The 14065-nt window shown below is 42.6% G+C and overlaps 1 protein-coding gene across 1 annotated transcript; it reads left to right on the top strand.

Annotated features, from left to right (window-relative positions):
• Positions 1 to 1558: 1558 nt before the first annotated feature.
• Positions 1559 to 5335, top strand: SRSF6 (serine and arginine rich splicing factor 6). The gene is made up of 6 exons (XM_045528906.1): positions 1559 to 1857; positions 2080 to 2228; positions 3508 to 3632; positions 3780 to 3988; positions 4095 to 4178; positions 4279 to 5335. Exons 1-6 carry the CDS (start codon positions 1751 to 1753, stop codon positions 4637 to 4639), a joined length of 1035 nt encoding a protein of 344 aa, XP_045384862.1. The 5' UTR covers positions 1559 to 1750; the 3' UTR covers positions 4640 to 5335.
• The last annotated feature ends 8730 nt before the right edge of the window (positions 5336 to 14065 follow it).

Here is a 14065-nt window from a genome sequence, read left to right as displayed (position 1 = left end):
AAAAATGTTAAGTCTACTTGTATTTTTACTTATCTAACTTTAACCATAGCCTTTACCCATTAGATGCCAGTTTTGGTGTGTGTGTGTGGGGGGGAGGGTTGTGTGTGTGTCTTGTTTTGTTTTGTTTTGTTTGAGACAGGATCTTGCTCTGTCACCCAGCCTGGAGTGCATTGGCGTCATCATAGCTCACTGCAACCTCAAACTTCTGGGCTCAAGCGATCCTCCTGCCGCAGCCTCCCGAGTAGCTGGGATTACAAGTGTGCACCACCATGCCTAGCTAATCATTATTATTATTATTATTTTGTAGAGACGAGGTCTTACTATTGCCCAGGCTAGTTTTGAGCTCCTTAGATGCCAGTATTAACATCTCTCTCTCCCCAAGTCGTGAAAACCAACAATGCCTCCAGACTGCCAAACATCCCCAAGAAAGCAAAATCGCCCCTTTTCAACTAGAAGCTGAAGAATATTGAGATTACACCATGCAAAAAGAGCAGAATACAGAAACAACTAAAGAGCCGGTGTTATCTCAGTGAGACACCTTTCCTCTTTTAGCTTCTGTGACACCACACTTTTCTGGTCTTCTGCCACCTCCCGAGTCACTCCTTCGAAGTCTCTTTTCCTGTACTTAAATTTCAGAGTAGCCCAGGGCGTGGTCCTGGGACCTCTGCTCTCCACTTAAACTTACTCCTTTGGGGTTTTCATCTAGCTCTCCAGCTTTTTAAGTGGCACCTCTATTGCTAAACTCACAAATGTATATCTGCACATAAATAAGGTGCCTTCCAAGCCAATGGAGGAAAGGATAGTATTGGGACAATGGACTCGTCACATAGTGGAGAAATAAAGGTCAGTGCTGTGAGAGGGCTGCCAGTTCTTGCTCAACCTTCTTGGGCACTGCCTTTGGTGCCAAGAGCCTTAGCCGTGCTCCCTTTTGAGCACCTACAGTGAGTGTACGATTCTCAGCGAAGTGCCCTTCCGCAGTTGACTCAAGTTGCCAGAACTTCAAGAAAGATCCACGGAGGGAGCGGGGAACGTGCAGAAAGGCGGTGAAGACCCACGAAGGCTGTGAGAGACACCCCAAGGGTCTGAAGCCGGCGGGGCAGGGCGCTCCTAACGCGACCCTGGTCGGGTCAGCACAACCTCAGAGCTTAATCCTCGGATTCTGTGACACTGGCTAATCAACTGCGTCCGAGAGCGCGGGCCCCACCAAACCGAGCGTGAGCCAATCGGTGGAGGAAAGTCGCAGCTTCGTTTCAAGCGACCAATCAGAGACCGCGGTGACCTATTATGACAACCTCGAAAACCAATAAAAACCTAGGATTCTCCCGAGGAGCTCACACAGAGGAACGGCTTTTTTTAAAGGTACAAATCAGAAGACAAGTCCGCAGCTGGATTATGGGATGTTATGTTTACAAAGATGGGCTAAGAAGATTGGAGAAAATTCTGGAAGCGAGCATGACAGTACTTCGCCAAATCCTCGCAAACGGCGTACTCGCAAGTCTCCCCCTAGCCCAGGGCCCCGGCGCGGGAGCGTACGTGCTGCGCGCTGACGTCACACGCTAGGCCCCGCCCCCCGACCGCCCATATAGCATATCCCTGGCTCGCGCGCGCACCATTGTGTGGCTGGACTCGGCCGCTGCTGCGGTGTGAGGCGCGTGTTCTGGCTTTTGCCGTCCCCGCACCCGCACCGCGGCTCCCGTCTTGCGGTCTTGTGTTCGGTAGCCAGCCCTTGGGCCCTCTGCCAGCCACGGACATGCCGCGCGTCTACATAGGACGCCTGAGCTACAACGTCCGGGAGAAGGACATCCAGCGCTTTTTCAGTGGCTATGGCCGCCTCCTTGAAGTAGACCTCAAAAATGGGTGAGTCGCGCTTGGGCGCCCATGTCCGCATCCAGCGTCCCGGGGCTGGCGGCGGCGGGGACACCCCAAGGAAAAGCGGCCAAGGCCGCGGCGCCGCGTGGCAGGGCCTCCAAGATGGCGGCAGCACGGAGCCGCGGGAGTGCGCGTTGGGGCGCGGGGGCGCGCACGTGCGCGCCCCGGCTAACGACGCCCCCGCCGGCGCCGGCTCGCCGTCGCCCCCAGGTACGGCTTCGTGGAGTTCGAGGACTCCCGCGATGCCGACGACGCCGTTTACGAGCTGAACGGCAAGGAGCTCTGCGGCGAGCGCGTGATCGTGGAGCACGCCCGGGGCCCGCGCCGCGATCGCGACGGCTACAGCTACGGAAGCCGCAGTGAGTCCCACCCCCGCGAGCTCCGCGCCCTTGGGGACCCTGGGGGGCGGGCGCAGGCACTAGGGCGGGCGGGTTGGAGCCTCCCAGCCCGGGCAGGCGCGGGGGCCGGGGGTCGTTTGACTCGGGTGTCCCCGGGCCCTGCTGCCTTCACGTCTGCCCGGGGCAGCCATGGGACGCCGGAGCGCGGGGATTGGGTCCGGGTGTTTGGTTTTGTTTTTGTTTTTTGGCCAAGTTGGGAGGGGGGTGGCTTCTGCTGGTCCCTTGTCAGCAGTGCCATGGGTTCTACCCACGAAAGAAGTAAGGGTTGGCTGTATTTGTTGTATCCCCCTTACTTACCTGTCAGAACATTAGCTAGGAATGTGGAAGTTTGGGGACAGGCTGGGGTGGAGGTGGGGTGAAGTGGGGTACGGGGGGAAGGGGAGGAGCCTAGGGTGTAGGTCTTAGAGTTACTCAAATTGATGGGGGCCAAAGAAATACTATTTTAAAGTAATGTGGTATTGTGCCACAAAGTAAATCTAAAGCCTTGCGCTGTATTTAAACTAGTTGGGGCATGTTATTGGGAGGAGGTGGGGGGATTTTTGGTTATGTTAAATGTTTGATGTTGAAATTGTTGCATGTTGAATTCAAACTTTTTAACAAGTCCTTGATGTTTCAATTTGAAAGTGACCAATGGGGCTGAGGCTGTGTCCACTGAGGCTAAGATGACTGCCTTTCCTGATTGGCCTTGGCTTTTCCATACATTGTGTGACCCTTGCCCTATGACCCTTTGGCTGACCTTACCGGAAGCCATGACGACAGCAGCCTTTTGCCATTAGACGCAGGGTGATGGTGAGGATTCCAAGGGTTAGACAAAACTGGTTAATCTGAACTAGGTGACTGTTACCTTGCGTGTTTTGTGGCCAAACCACCACCAAAAACCTCACACTGTGATGTAAGTACTTAGTGTAACTAGTAAACATTTTTGTAAAATGTAGAAATGCATGTAATCAGTTAAGTTTTATATTTTACAATGTTCTGTAAAATAAAACTTAGCGAGGTAAATTGAATAAAGGAGCAGTCACTCTCTAACAGATTGTAGGAGAGGTTTAGTTGGATTTAGTCTTATTTGACTTGCCCTTAATTTAATTTATGGCAAATCACAAATGTATCAAAGGTTTAGCAATATAATAGCAAAGTCCTACTCCAGTAAATAAAAGTTGATATGTTTGTACTAACTTTCAAAAACGTTATGCATTTTTATCATTACAAAGCATCTAATCATTCCCTTCATATGATAAAGGTGGTGGAGGCGGATATAGCAGTCGGAGAACTTCTGGCAGAGACAAATATGGACCACCTGTTCGTACAGAGTACAGGCTTATTGTAGAAAACCTTTCTAGTCGTTGCAGTTGGCAAGATTTAAAGGTATGTGTTGTAATTTGAGATCAAAATTGTGTTACTAGTGCATTAAAGGTAGGCTCTTTTTACACTTTTATTTCTGAGAATCAAGTACAGTGTGTAAATTTTTATCATTAGATTTCCGGGTCTGACCAGTCTTGTTTGCTGTTTTAGGATTTTATGCGACAAGCAGGTGAAGTAACCTATGCGGATGCTCATAAGGAACGCACAAATGAGGGCGTAATTGAGTTTCGCTCCTACTCTGACATGAAGCGTGCTTTGGACAGACTGGATGGTACTGAAATAAATGGCAGAAACATTAGGCTTATTGAAGATAAGCCACGCACAAGCCATAGGCGGTCTTACTCAGGAAGCAGATCTAGGTAACAGTGTTAAAGAACATGGAGGGGGAGGAATCTATTTACAAACAAAAAGCATATAATTGAGTAATTTCGACTGGAGATTAAGATTTCATTGTCTTTCCTATAGGTCACGATCTAGAAGAAGGTCACGAAGTAGGAGTCGTAGGAGCAGCCGCAGTAGATCTCGGAGTATCTCGAAAAGTCACTCCCGGTAAACAATGTGGTGTTGGATTTTTGTGAATATTACTGTAGTTTGTGGAGTACGTGTATGTTCTGAAAGGATTGAAAAAAATCTGGCTTTTCTTGTCCAGATCCAGGTCACGGAGCAAAGGTCGATCACGTTCTCGATCAAAAGGGAGAAAATCTAGGTCAAAGAGCAAGTCTAAGCCCAAGTCTGATCGGGGCTCCCGGTCTCGTTCCCGAAGCAGATCTAAGGAGTATGAGAAATCTCGAAGCAGGTCTCGGTCACGGTCTCGATCCCCCAAAGAAAATGGAAAAGGTGATATAAAGTCAAAATCCAGATCAAGGAGCCAGTCTCGTTCCAATTCACCCCTACCTGTTCCACCCTCAAAGGCTCGTTCTGTGTCCCCTCCACCAAAAAGAGCTTCAAGATCCCGTTCTAGATCTCGCTCAAAGTCAAGATCAAGGTCCAGATCGAGTTCCAGAGATTAACCCAGAACTCTACATTCTTTGCACACTATTACAGAACACTTTCCTACTTGCTTAGGCAGTTACTCTTCCATGTTTATACTTGGCCTCTTCTGCAAGAAGAATCTCTTGAAAACAGGGGCACAGAGAAATTTGATTTGTGGCCAAATTTGATTAAAAAGATAAGATTCTAAGAAATGGTGGCATGAAGTCAGAGACCCTCTCCCTTCTTTGTAGAATTAAGATAAATTTGATTTTATAGCTTTTGAGCTAAAATAACTTTTGTAAAGATTAAGCTCATTTAGATTTTTTTTTTTTAAGTATTTCAGCAGGATCTGCTGCAGGGGTTTTTTGTTTGTTTGCTTATTTTTAAATTAACCGTTTCAAGCTTTGAATACTTAAGGCTTTAGAGGAAGAACCCAATTTTCAATTATGTTGGCTTTTTATAAAGCTTGAGTTATGTAAGATTTAAATAAAAGTTTGCTACCAAGATGATTGCCTTATTTGAATAGGTCACTATTAAATTCCTTTAAATGTTGATATCTGCTATTTGTGGAAACAGTGTAAATTCTACTTAAGTGTAAAACAAGGCAAGCCTCAGACCAGCAATAAATTATTCAGTTTGGATAACATTATTTTGTGCTGTTACTCAAATTTGCCAAAGTCTTTATCTGCCCCTTTAACAAACCGGGTTAAAAATAAAAGATATTTTGTAGTCAATCTGTTAAGAATTTTGCCTAGATTAATGTTTAAATAATGAAACTTTTCAAAAATGTTAATTTTAACTATTCAAGAAACAGCTCCTAATGCTTGGGATCTTCTTTAGATAATCCAATTTCTGGAAGTCAGTGTAATTAGTGTTGTTGAAGTATGGTTCAGTGATCTTTATGTTATATGAAAACAGGAGTAGTCTTTGTTTGATCAGAAATTTAGTGTATTCAAAATAGAAAAGCATATACTGCTTTTTCTGCTGAAAGATAGTTACATTTATGCAACAGATAGGCCTTGGTGAAGTCAGTTGCTGATTAAAATTAGGCTGGGCTCACGCCTGTAGTCGTAGCGTTCTGGGAGGCCGAAGCGGGAGTATCCTTTGAGCTCAGGAGTTGGAGTTTGCAGTGGGCTATGATAATGCCAATGCACTCTACCCGGGCAACAGAGCAAGACTCTGTCTAAAAAAACAAAGTTACAGCCAGCAGTCGTTCCCCCACTTTGTAGTTAGTGGGGTCGTGTGGTAATCGGTTAGATCATCTTTGTAAATTTTATACTTTGTGTAGTTTGGTTTGAAAAACATGGGTAAACTAAAAACTTTCTGTACTTTATTATGGATGAAGTGTAATGAATACTGTGGAAACCAAATTAGAATATTGCAAATTTGTAGGTGTTACTAGGTTAGCAGTTAGTCCATTCATTCGTGAGCCTAATTAGTTGAAATTGCAGTTCAAGAAGTGGATTAACCTTATGACCTTTTGTTCAGATTATTTCATTTAAAAGCACTTATTAACCTTGATCTGAAACCAAGATGTAGATTAATTGGCTCAGCTTTAATGTTAGGAGCTGTCCCTGGTTAAGGGTGCCAAGGGTTGGATTGTAGTAGGGCATGGTGTGTACACTGCTCATTGTGCCACAGGTGTGACTAGAAAGCTCGATATTGTAGGGTTGGTTTGTATGTTCAGTTAATCCAGAAACATATCTAATAAACAGCTGAGTGAAAAAAATTGGAGTCAAATATCTAGGTGTCAATCACAGTAGGCGAGAGTACTTGATAATGTGAAAAAAGCTTTGTTTTTAAGAAATTACTAGGCTTCCTGTTAAAAATCTTAACCTTAGAAATACAATGCCCCAAAAGGTTGATGTTTCCATTATTTTTTTTTCTTTGATAACTTTTTGTTTTGGATGTTTATAAAAAATGGGTTTATTTTTCCAATATAAAGTTTATAAGTTAAGGGAAGAAAATTATGTCTTATTATAGTTCATTATTTTGCCTATTGAAAGAAGTAATGACTTTTAAAAATTGGTTTTGACCAAAGTTCTCTTGTTTTCAGGGAAAGAACATAAAAGCTTTTTGAACCACACAGCCTTTTAAGGAAGGGGGGAGCTTATTAAAATGTGAAGTTTGGCTTTCTGAAAGTGTTGCAACATCCTTCAGCTGGGCTCACTTCTGTTAATGTGACATCACGTGGTAATGGGCAGGTTTGACTACATTGTTAGCTGCCCCAGTAAGTGGGTAATTGTATAGGTAAATGCCTGCACCCGTAAACATTTTCTAGTAATAGCAAAGACCAATTTGTTAAAAAGTCTAGTCTTATTCCATGCCTGTAGACCCAAGTCATTGGAGGCACTAAACTACTGTATAACATTGGCCCACTTGAGAACATAGAGTTGACAAAAATGTTTGGTTCCTTGCTAACTTGTCAGTAGAATCTGAGTTGACAATATGCCACACACTCATGAGTGGCTAGATGAAGTATCAAGCTGATACAGAGCAAAAGAGAATTGAGGAACTTATTGATTCCGTTTTCTTTTACTTGATAGTGTTTATTGACATGCCGTAGTGCCTTTATGGCCAGTATGAGTCCTGCCTACTTTGACTTTGACTTTCCCATTCTTGTGTTTGCCACCTTTCATCTTGGTGTCTTTTTTCTCCCAATTTGTTAACCTATTTTATGCTTTATCAATAAAATACTTTCTGAGGGAAAGGCTTGTTTTGAGTTTATTGTGTATTTCCATTTAGCACCAAATTCTTGGCAAATGGTTTTTTGAATTGGAGTTGACAGTTTGCAGGCCATTCCTGTCTCCAGTGTGAGAAAGGGATCTTGTTTTCAGTTCTTCAGAAACTAGTTTGGGATTAACATAGTAGATGGTTTATCTTGAATGAGTCATTAGCCCTTGTGCTTCAAGGTCATTGGTGAAACAAAACCTCATGCAAGCAGTGTGAAGATTAAAAGCTGATATATGAAAAGTTCTTAGAATACCATAATTCTAGCTGCTGTTGTGAAGGATTAAATATACTAAGTCTTTTTAGCATTAACTTGCTTTGTTTTCATGTACAATTTACTCATGTATATCTTGTAATAGTTTGGACATTTTCCAATGCAATTATTTCTCAGATGAACTGGGAAACTATAATCATTTTTTCCTAAATTCTTAATCTAATGTTCTTAATTTGGACCTATAACACTCTAATCTTTGGTCATTTACATTTAGAAACCATCATACTTTTATTTACTTTGCTTTCAGGGAGCATGGTTTTCCCACTTTAATTTCTGTGGCTGCACCCAGTTTCAGTCAACAATTTGTTCATGCCATGAATAGTATTCTACAACTTGTTTTTACTTAACGTATGCTAATACGGAGATCTACTTCAAATGACTGACTAGTATACTGTTGAATGAATAAATCTTTTTTTCAGAAAAAGTGTCTATTAAGTAATCCTTTGGCTTATGTAACAACATGAATTAAAAAGTTATTTTCGACATTCAATATTATACAAAAATTTTTTAGAGCTCTTACAGTGTAGCACCTAGTATAGTATTAATAATTATCAATTTACGTGCTAATCTTTGAGCTTTTTCAGCCAGTAATGACTGTTAGGTTTGTTCCAGGACCTAACAATGACCACATTTTGAATAAGATGTGTGTTTGTATCCTTAAGATGATGTATGCATCCATTTACTAAAAGGATGATGAGTTAGTGTAATTGGTTTTCTAGATCTTAAATAGCTTGTTTAGATATGCCTGGCTATCTTAGAGCAGTCCCACAGATGGCTCCCAGTATGACAATTAATGAAGTGGTGAAGTTTTTACACTTTTCTGATCTTTGAAACATGATTTTTCAGAGGATACAAACGGGAGGTGTTGCAGTAAGACCCACCTTTGACCCCTTGGAGGATGCCAGGACTACTAGTCTCTTATGTGTCCTTCTGGAGATGCTTTATGCAAATCTAGAAAAATTCACATTCCTCTGATAGTTTCATCACATAACTCATTTGAATTTTACAAAGGAAAAGTAATATTAAAGCTTATATTAGGAAGCTGTTTATAATTAATACGGCCATGTATTTACCCCTATTTTGGAGATTATTTCTAGGAGTCATTGCGGTATAACAAGGCTTTCTAAACAGAGGCCCAGTTTAAATTCTCATTGAGTTCCTAACAGCCTTAAAACATTAAAATTCAATGCTTGTTTCAGAGACTCAATTCCTCTTAGTGAAAATCTCTTGAAAGAAATTGGGTTAAAGAAGGCTCAAAAAATAGAATTTTGGGGTAGCTATTTTGTGGTTGTTTTTTTTTTGAGACAGAGTCTTGCTTTGTTCCTCGGGCTAGAGTGAGTGCTGTGGCATCAGCCTAGCTAGCTCACAGCAACCTCAAACGCCTGGGCTTAAGCGATCCTCCTGCCCCAGCCTCCAGAGTAGCTGGGACTATAGGCATGCACCACCATGCCCGGCTAATTTTTTCTATATATATATTTTAGTTGGCCAGATAATTTCTTTCTATTTTTAGTAGAGACGGGGGTCTCACTCTTGCTCAGGCTGGTCCACTCTTGCTCAGGCTGGTCTCGAGCGATCCACCCGCCTCAGCCTCCCAGAGTGCTAGGATTACAGGCGTGAGCCACCGCGCCCGGCCTTGGGGTAGCTATTTTGATACAGTTTCACACATGGGGAAGGAGGTGCAGGTATAGTGCAGAGACCTGTTATTTTCTCATTCACCAATTATATTTTGTTTCACTTTTCATTTATATGGTTTTGGTTTTGTTTTTGTTTTTTTGGAACCTGGCTCTGTAGCCTGGGTCTGTAGTCCCAGCTCTTCAGGATGCTGAGGTGGGAGGATCCCTTGAGCCTAAGAGTTTGAGGTCAGCCTGGGTAATATAGCAGGACTCTATCTCTTCGATTTTTTTTTTTTCCTGAATCATCTGAAAGTAAGTCAGAGACATCATGTTCTTTTATGCCTAAAAATGTGTGTATTTCCTAGGAACAGGGATAATATCAAAATCAGGAAATTAACATTGATGTAATACTGTTTAATACACAGTTCGTATTTAAATTTCATCCATTATCACCTTTCTATTTTTTTTCTCTCAGTTCAGGATCACTTGCTAAATTTCGTTTTCATGGCTCTTTAGTCTCTTTTAACCTGGAATGCATCCTCAGCCTTTTTTCTTAACCTTGTCATTTTTAAAAGGGAAAGAGTAGAGCCAGGCACAGTACCTCGAGCCTGTGGTCCCAGCTACTCCAGAGGCTGAGGCAGGAAGATCCCTTGAGCCTGGGAGTTGGAGGTTGCAGTGAACTGTGGTCCCACCACTGCACTTTTTATAGAGACTCCACCTCTGGGGGGGAAAAAAAACTTAAAAAAATTAATAGTTATTTTGTAGAATTTTTCTCAATTTGAGTGTGTCTCATGTTTCTATATGACAGCATTTTTGGGAGGACTATCACAAGAATGAGACTTTCCTCAATGCATCATATCCAGTGGCTCATGGCAATAACCTGGATCACTATAAAGTCACTTTTCATTTATAATTAATTTCTGTGGGGATAACTAGAGGCTATTAAATACCTGTCTGCTATCACTTATTACTATGTACACTTATTGGTGGTATTCTAAGCTATGATTGCACCTGTTGGCGTTCTGTAAAGGCAGTGCATTCTCTAATGGGTAGACTGATTCAAAAGTAAGGTTGAAAGAAGAGGGTTTTTTTTGTCTTTAGGAAGGAGCCAGTCATTTTGGAGATTGAGAAAGAGCTGCTGGAAGGGAAAACTTCGGTGGTGTCGGATTGAATTTACTGCTGAAAACAGGAGAGTGAGTCCCCTAGGCCAGGGCCAAAAGGGATGGGGAGGTGGCACCATTTATATGAGACATGTGCAAGGGAAAATAAGTTGCATCCTCATCAATAAAACAGTTCCTTCTAATATTGTGAAAAGTAAACAGTATTATCAAAGCATGTGGCACAGTGACTCGTTAAATAGTAGCTGCCATCATGAAAACATTCTATAAATAGAATAGCTAAACTCTAATACTGTTGTATCCGACCAAGAAAAAGGTAGTCAAAGCAGAGTTGCTGAATGTGGTGGTGCCCAAGTATTAAAATCTCTGCTATCCCTACTTGCTAGTTATTCATGAACAGCCTGAATATACTAATTCATTGCTGTTACTTTCATCATACAAAATTTCAAACACCATTGATAATAGTATGATGTACCCACCATGTACTAGTCTAGCTTTAACAATAGACACCTGTCCACTTCCTCGCCAGATAATTTTGAAGGAAATCTTAGACATTTCATCTTTAGATGTTGGAGAAGTCAGGTCACTGTCCTGTAGCATTTTCCAGCCTTGATTTTGCTGATTGCAATCTCATGGTGTCATTAAGCGTGTAATCCTGTCTCTCTCATTTCCTGTAAATTGATAGACCTAGAAAAACGGTTTCCAAAGTGTGGTTCCCAGACCAGCAGTCTCAGCATTATCTGGGATGTCAGATGTTAGAAATACCACATTCCTCAGGCCCCACCCCAGACTCTGAATCGGAACTCCCTGGGCACAATGGCGAGTGCCTGTTGTCCCAGCTACTCAGAAGGTTGAGGTGGGAGGATTGCTTGAGGCAAGGTGAAGGCTATTGCACCTGTGAATAGCCACTGCACTCTAGTCTGGGCAACATAGCAAGACCCTATCTCTAAAATAAAAAAAAAAAAAAAAGTAAACTCTGGGTGGAACCCAGCAAGGCCCCCAGGTGGTTCTGGTGCATGCTAAAATTTAAGACCCACTATTCTAGGGGCCTTATCAAATTCCAAGTTTTTTCAAGGCTACTTGCATATACTTTTTGTCATAATGGCAGCTATTGATTGTCTTTGCCTAGATTCATTAAACCATGGACACATGGCTTTAAACATTTACTTCAGTCCGTTACAGTTGTCTTTACCAATGTTAACCGTATTCTTCAGTCAGGGGACTCAAGTGAACATGCTTCCCGAGTTCATTTGAAGCAGACCTAATCTTGTTAGTTTCCTTGCTTTCTGGTTTAGTAAGATTTACAGGCTCATCTTGTACATTTGCAGTCTCAGATCTGAATTTAGCCATTTCTCCAAGGAGCCCTGGTTATTTTTAGTTGGAAATGGTATTTAGCAACCACAGTCTGGACCCTGGGGGTACTCATTGCTACTGGTTTGGTCACAGGCCTTTTCAGTGGACATAGCTGGGAAACCATTGCCTGATTCTCCTTCTAGCCTCGCAGATCATGTTACCTTCTGGTCATCCGAAGGTCCTCTTTAAGCTAAACACCCCCTCAGCCCTGTGTCTGTGAAGCAGTTTTGAATCCCCTAACCATCTGTTGTCTTCCTGTACTCTCACAGAGTGGGGCCCACTGGTAGACAAAGCACTCCGGCTTTGCTCTGACCTCCTCAAAGTATGTGGCCTCCCTGCCGTAACAGATGCTTCCTCAGCTGAATTCTGGGCCATTTCTGGCAAAGTGGTGAGGGGATAAAAAGGAAACTGTTTCTCTAAGATCCCTGTCAAATCTTTTCTGCACCTTCAGAGGGCTTAAAGCAGATAATGTATCATCTTGCTCTGGGTAATGAATAGAGGAAGAAGGAAAATTCAGAGCCTAAATTGCGATGTGAGGCTAGGGTCTACAACAGCACTATGAATGGAATGAGTAATTAAGACCTTAAATTATAGTGCTCATCCACCTTTTGCCATAGATGACATTGTCTGCAGACCCAGCAGGAACTTAAGCCCAGACAACAGTGTGGCTATGACTATAATAAGATAATCAGTGTTCAATGGTGTTTTCAGGAAGCCCTCAAAGAGTGTAGCACCCTGAACCACCATGGTCCAGACTCACATTCAGTAAACACTTATTAAAGACCTTACCAGATGTGTGGTAGATATTACTGTCAGAAATACTTACTGTCGCCACATTCCACCCTTATGAGCAGAGAATGTCCCATCCCTTGATTTTGACCAATGGAATTTTAGCAGGTATGACATATTTGGTAGGCTGAATGGTGCCCTGCCTGGCATCTGCCAAAAGGTCCACATTCTAATATGCAGAACTTGTGAATATGTAACCTTAAATGGTAAAAGGGACTTTGCAGATGTGATTAAATAAAAAGTCTGGAACTGAGATTATTCTGGATTGCCTGTTTGAGCCCAGTGTAATCATAAGAATCCTTATAAACAGGGAGGTTGAAGGATCAAAAATAAGAAAAAGTTGGTATGAAAGAGATGCTGCACTGTTGGCTTTGAAGATGGAAGGAGCCATGAGACAAGGAAACAGATTCTCCCCGAGAGGCTCTGGAGGGAACGCAGCCCTGCCAACACTCTGATTTGGCCCAGTGAAACCCATTTCAGAATTTTTTTTTTTTTTTTTTTTAAGAGTCTGAAAGGCTAAGTACAGTGGCTCATGCCTGTAATCCCAGCACTTTGGGAGGCCAAGCTAGGAGGATTGCTTGAGGCCAGGAGTAGAGACCCTGTCTCTACAAAAAATTTATAAATTAGCCAGGCATTATGGCGCACGCCTGTAGTACTTGCTGCTCAGGAGGCTGAGGCAGGAGGATCACTTGAGCCCAGGAGAGTGAGATTGCCGTGAGCTATGATCACACCAGTGCACTCCAGCCTGGGTGACAAAGCAAGACCCTGTCTCAAAAAAAAAAATCTGAAAGACAATCATGTCAGATTTTTGATCTCCATCCAGAATCTGAAGATGGTAAATTTGTGTTGTTTTTAAGCCACCAAATTTGTTACTTAATTTGATGACTTATCAGGATTCTTATTAAAACTGGGCTAGGCAGGCTAAGGACAGGATGGATGATGACTGTGGGTGGGAGCAAATTTGGTCAAGGAGAGAGCCTTTTGTCAGTGTTTCATGTAAGCCTTGAGAACTAGAGGACTCAAAAATGGTAGAAATTAATAAGACTAGAGTACTTTAATGTGGTGTTTCACAGTATATAACATCTTTAAAATCAGTAACCTGAGGATACTGTGTACCAGATCTTTATGTTCAATTCATTTCATTAACCCATATAGACTAGTAAATACTAGTCTTATTTGTACTTAAACACATACCCACGCTCCTGCTAGGACAATTTGGACATGTAAATACCAGAGCAGTACAAAGAACTATATCCTCAAATTGAACCACACTCAAATTTTGAGGGCAATTGCTCTGTAAACAATAGTAGCATCATCCCCATGAGCAGTCTGTGCCAGCACCTTGGGCCCATGTTGAGGCCACATCCCATACATCCGACAACTCATTAATGAGGGAAATATGGTTCAATTACATCAGTAGCACACAGCATTTCCTCCCTGCCCCCAAGTCCCCATTTGATAGCCGTGGCATCAGCCTAGCTCACAGCAACCTCAAACTCCTGGGCTCACTTAAGTGATCCTCCTGCCTCAGCCTCCCGAGTAGCTGGGACTACAAGTGCGTGCCACCACACCCAGCTAATTTTTCTA

Source organism: Lemur catta, chromosome 17 (assembly GCF_020740605.2).
Source record: "Lemur catta isolate mLemCat1 chromosome 17, mLemCat1.pri, whole genome shotgun sequence".
Lineage (NCBI taxonomy): Eukaryota > Metazoa > Chordata > Mammalia > Primates > Lemuridae > Lemur > Lemur catta.
This window is presented reverse-complemented; position numbering and strand designations above follow the sequence as displayed.

What these genes read in the sequence shown, in the direction of transcription:
- SRSF6 (XM_045528906.1), top strand. Translation starts at nt 1,751, where the DNA reads ATGCCGCGCGTCTACATAGGACGCCTGAGCTACAACGTCCGGGAGAAG. An exon ending in TACTCAGGAAGCAGATCTAG is followed by an intron (nt 3,989 to 4,094) that starts GTAACAGTGTTA and finishes TCTTTCCTATAG; the next exon opens with GTCACGATCTAGAAGAAGGT. An exon ending in ATCTCGAAAAGTCACTCCCG is followed by an intron (nt 4,179 to 4,278) that starts GTAAACAATGTG and finishes TTTCTTGTCCAG; the next exon opens with ATCCAGGTCACGGAGCAAAG.